The 5,410-nt window shown below is 41.8% G+C and overlaps 1 protein-coding gene across 1 annotated transcript; it reads right to left on the bottom strand.

Moving 5' to 3' along the window:
- Positions 1-2,587: 2,587 nt before the first annotated feature.
- LOC306786089 (protein phosphatase 1 regulatory subunit 3C-B-like) lies at positions 2,588-5,132 on the bottom strand. Its single transcript, XM_079280728.1, has 2 exons — positions 4,988-5,132; positions 2,588-4,590 (listed from the first exon to the last, which is right to left on the bottom strand). The coding sequence occupies exons 1-2, from the start codon at positions 4,999-5,001 to the stop codon at positions 3,585-3,587; spliced, it is 1,020 nt and encodes a 339-aa protein (XP_079136854.1). The 5' UTR covers positions 5,002-5,132; the 3' UTR covers positions 2,588-3,584.
- Positions 5,133-5,410: the final 278 nt, after the last annotated feature.

Below are 5,410 nucleotides of genomic sequence, written 5' to 3'. Positions count from 1 at the left end.
CATTGATGCACAATCCTTTTGTGAATCAGAGACAGGGCGGGGCATTGATGCACAATCCTTTTGTGAATTCGGCCCTCTGTGTGTATTTCACATCAATAATATATTACGACATTCATTTTGAGACTTTACCAATAATATTTAATATTTCTCTTATGTCTGACGTCAATGTATTGGCTGTTTGCAAGTACTGCAAATATGCTACAGCAGCCCAATTGACCCAGCTATCAGACAACTCCGTCTATGAGGGATGCCTCAGTGCCTCAGGCTCCATTACTGCTGTTGTAACACGGACACCTTGGCAAGGAACTACAGGGAGGCCGTATCCTTACAAATAATTAAGAAGATGATCTGCTGTGTGACACACACGCCTACAGGTCATTGGGCTATTTGTTACATATCGAAGTCAGATAACTTACAATACCATTTATTAGACTTGCTATATTTTTGTTATACTTTTTCTTCCCATTCGTTTCACAAGTAGCTCGCCTGGAGGACAGTTAAACTAAACAAACTGCTGTTAATGTTTTAGTCTAAACAGTTTATCTTTTTAACATTTTTGGGAAGCCATTCAAACATGGCAGTCACCTCTTACTGGAAATGAACCGCTAGCTGGCCTTATGTAAGCAGATTAGCCATAGTTAGCATTCCACTTCACATTTTTTTAAGCCACATTCTTTCTTCCATCTTCAGTTTCCTTCTGTCTTCCACGCACAGGCACACACAAAATACTCTGTTATGTGCACATACTTTCCATCACATCTTTGAGGTTACTGACCAATCACTGCAACCTAAATGACTTTGAGTAACCCGTTGGCATCTCGCAGACTTGGCTTTGTTTTTCTGACATTACTATCACTGCATTGGAGGTTTCTCTCTCTTTTCATCCTCATTGCATCATTTCGGTCCAGTCATGCTGTGGATGCAGCCCGGCCTACATTAATGTTTGACTGTGGTCGCACTTTGAGCTACACACACACTACTTGACTGGGGGTGAGGGCGAAGGGCGTCATTGGTAAAACTACTTTTGAATTCACTCAAGGAATGTAAACAGGAAAACAAAACAGAGACAAGGAAATGAGTTTAGAAAGACAGTGAATGCTACACCGCAAAGGGTGCGGGTGGTTACAGTGATTTAAGGAATGTATCAGGCAGCAGGTGCAGAGTTCAGGTCACGATAAAGCTGCCTTCTGAAGTTGATATTGGATCAGCTTTACCATCTTCTACAGTGATAACTTGAGGTCTGACTCACCTCTGAAGATCCAACAAACTGTTACAAATCAAAAAATAAGTAATGCATCCACAGTATGATTTACACAGCAATGATTGTTTTAGAAACATAATCGAAACTGAAGTGAATCCTCAAAACGTCAAGTATATATTGTATATTATAGATACATCTGCATTGACCTTACAAGTCTGTAGATCAGTTCCTACTACCATTGACATGGTAACTGGGTAAAATACCACTATCAGCCATGAAAATGTCATGTCATGGTACTCTTAACTACTTGGAGTTATGCCATTTATGTTAAAATATATACCCAGTCAGCAAAGTTAAGCCTGAAGTTAAAGAGTTAAACTAATAAAGCAGGGATTTTCAAGCTTAAGAGTGTCATCCTGGTCCAGCCTGAAGCCTTTCCTTTGTGCATGCCAAAGGAAGGGAGTGAGCATTCTTCCTGCTGACTTTGAATCCATGGACAGCGGCATGAACAATTGAAAAGAGTCAGAGGGAAGAGACTGCTGCAAGCAATTCAGCCTTTTTTCTGCTTCCATTTTATTCCAAATATACAATGAACAGAGGGCTTTGCAATGTTATGTCTGTTAAAGTGTGTTTTCCACTATGGAGCCGATGATTTTGAGGTTTAATGATTCATTTAAGGGTCCTGCAAATGAAGGGAAATTTTGCAAGTCAGAAATTCTAAATGCATAAGGTAGATTGTGTGTGCAGGACACAAAACTAAGAGAGATTCATACACATGCAAGACTTAATGTCTTGTTAAGGGTTGCTTTACCCCGTTGCTCAGGTAAATAAAGGCTGCACCCTCTGATTAGGTGCGTATAGTATTGATGTAACTCAAATGTTTGTAAACATAAGACTATAGTTTGTATATAGTTTGCTCCTATAGTATGTTTACAAACATCACTTATGTAATAAACCTCGAACAGGTTTGATTAAATGAGTACATTTGTTAATTGTTGTTATGTCTGAGTCCCAGCTCTATAAACCTGTTGTGTTTTGAATAGTTGTACTGGATGTATTTCTTTGATGTGTGGAGCACTAATTGTACCTTTATGTGCACATTTGGAAGGCATTGTGGAAGTAAAAAAATAAATAATGAAAAAAAGGAATTAAGTACGGAATTAAGTACAGTTAGTTACACAAAAATGTGTAAAGAGCTGATGGAAATAGAGAAAAAAAATGATCCTTTTGACTTTTATTTCTAAATCATTATTACATGTGTATAATAAATGTTATTACACATTAAGCACTTCCATTAAAACACCTGGAAGTTTTGTCTTGATCATCATACTGAGCAAAAAACTTCCAAAACATTCATAACAAAAGGGTCGAAGCCATGAATTATTTTTAAATATAAAAATTTATTTCTGCAAGGGAAATACATCACACACACCTTCAAGTGAAACAAAATGCTCGGGCAAAGACGTTTCTTCATGTTGAGTAAAAATAGATATCCCACTTCCAACCACACATACTGTACACTCATCACAGAATTGCACTTCTTAAAAACATTCTTCTTCAATCATCTCTTTTCTTGACATACTTGAACCACCAAAATTTCCAAACGTCTTCCTCGTTAGAGACAACCAATCACGTGCAGAGTCTCTCTTCTGACACATCTGTTGACAGCAACTCGGTTCCACCAGAAACCTCAAACTTCCATCTTCCAAACATTTTTCATCAAACAAGTACTATTTACATCGAGGGAAAGAAAGGGTTGCATGTACCTTTATGTCAACACTTAAAAATGAAGGCCTTTTGAATCATATTTTATTATTCCTTCGTTTGAAAGTGAAAAGGTGCCGTGTCCATTTTTTCATTAGAAATGAATCAATTGTGTTTCTTTAGTTCTTTAGAGAAGCATTGTATTGCCATGCACTCCGTACTTTCCCTTCAATATGAAGGACTTAATCAGCTCCATTTCCACGTCTTCAGTTTCAGACATCACATTGAGAGGGACATCGCAATCAGTGCATATTTAACCATTACATCAGGCCCTCAGAAGGGGCTCAACATTTGTAGTGGGCTGTACAAATTGTCTGTATTTTAGTGGGCAGGCACTCTGAGAAGGCACATTAATATTTTACAAAAGAGCATTATGTGAAAAATGATAATTCTTTTCCCATTTTTTTGTCCTCCAACCACATTTCATTCGGTCTCTCGGGCCTAATGATCATGTTACAACAGGAAGCGGGTCAGTTAAGGACATTACAGGTTTCTGACTGGTTTGTACACTTCCGCTGCTAAAAAAAGCAGAGGTTGTTTGCTTCAGCTTAGTCCTGGCTGAGAACCAGTCTATGCACAGCTGGTTTCCAATGACATTTCATCAAACATTCTGACGTTTTCACCAATAAGGCACGGCGTTACCAATCTCGCCCCAGCTCTGCCAGCCAGGAAAGAGTCCGCTGGACATCCGTGGGCTGCCAAACTGATCAAATTCCATCTCCAGTACCTTCACACCCCCGTTTTTGTGCTCTGATGCCTTCCTCTGCTCAACAGAAGTTTGGGGCATGTGAGTGTTCAAGTTCTCTCCGTCACAGCTACCATGCTTGAGAACGTAGTTCTTGCCGTCGTTATTGTCCCAGAAGGTCTGACCCTGGGATTTGAAACTGATGCAGAACTCGACGCGATTCTGTGGTGGGATGTGTAGAGGCAGCTCCAGGACAAATGCAAAGGTGTCAGCATCCTGGCAGCTGTAGATGTTGTTCATGAAGGTGCATTCAACGTCAGTGAAGCTGACCCACGAGTCGAATGTGGCGCGCAACTGCACCGACTTCTCAAACCCCTTGTTCCGGACCTTGATGGTGCCGGTCAACGAGCGCTCCTGCAGCGAGCAGTTCTCCAAACAGACTGAGTTCTGAATCAGGCGGTTTCGGAAATCCAAGTAGTCGGCTGAGGGCTGTTTAAAGTCCAGTGCCAGGTTGCGCATTAAGCTGATCTTAAGATCCATTGTGGCTGTTTCCAGGTCTGCCATGTCAAATTGCAGCTCCTCGCTGATTCCCCTACAACTCTTGTTTTGATATGGCTCATCGTCGAACTTGGAGAAGACATGGATGGCGGTGAGTGACATGCCCTTCGTGTCTGCGAAAACCACCTTCTTCTTGCCAGCCTTGCTGTTGTTCCAGCCCTCGCAGCTGCCATCATCCTCAGCTTTCTGCAGGTTGCTGAGACATGGGCGCAGTGGTTTGTAGAGCTGCTGGTTGACCCGGTTCTTGGTCCTCTGAAGCTGCTCGTAGGAGCTGAGGAAACCTCTGAGAGGAGGCGGAGAGTGGCTGATGTAGAATGTCATAGCCATGTCCATGGGCATTACTGGACCAGGCATTGCTGATGGACTGAAAGACCTGAGCAAACTGAGGGAGCCAGGGGGAAGAGAAGAGGGGAGGTGGTGTGAGAGGGAGGTAGGGAGAGAGTTGGTAAGTTGAGAGATATAGAAAGAGAAATGGGGAAGGAGTAGAACAGTGGCTTTACTTTTCTGACTTCAAAAAAAAGTGCTGGTTTGATGTAACTTGTCACTTCTGCAATCAATTTGCCAATTGCAAAATCCCCAAACTTTGCAATTTCTGTTTCTGTGAAGAGTCCCCATTTTACAAATAATGCTTCTTTATAATATGCATATTAAATCTAAACTAGACTTGGGATCTAAATCATGCACACAAAAAACTTTTAAAGACGTTCAATCATCTTTATGTTTCAGCATGACGTGCGTCACTTTTGCAAAACCAAAACCAAGCGCTTTCAGATCCTTACCTTGCAGCACTCATGGGATAAAGGAATAAACAGTTCCAAGGAGAAAGGCACTTTTAAAAGTTTTCTGTCCCTTTGACTGGTAGCAGCGTTTCTCAAAATGTCATACTGCCGTCACGCCTCCTTTTCTTCCGCCTCAGTCTTGCTCTTCCTGCCACAGAGTGTGGGGGTTGTGCTCCGCACTCAGGGATTTCAACTGCCACATAGAGACAATTTGCATATGCTGTCATATGGTTCTTCAAACAGCCAATGAAAGGGTTGTGGAATTCCTCGCCAACCAATCAGCACAAACTTGGCATGGATGTTGGCCAGCTGATAGGGCAGTGTTGCCTGCATGGGCCTCATAGCTGGGATGCCTCAGGCTGTTGCCTCAGCTGCTATTTGAGAAACATGATGGACCCCTGCTGGTGTAGGAGATGACCTTCA

The sequence above is a fragment of the Melanostigma gelatinosum genome (genome assembly GCF_949748355.1).
Source record: "Melanostigma gelatinosum genome assembly, chromosome: 12".
Taxonomy (NCBI): domain Eukaryota; kingdom Metazoa; phylum Chordata; class Actinopteri; order Perciformes; family Zoarcidae; genus Melanostigma; species Melanostigma gelatinosum.
Note: the sequence above shows the minus strand (reverse complement) of the source record. Positions and strands in the feature narration are given on the sequence as shown.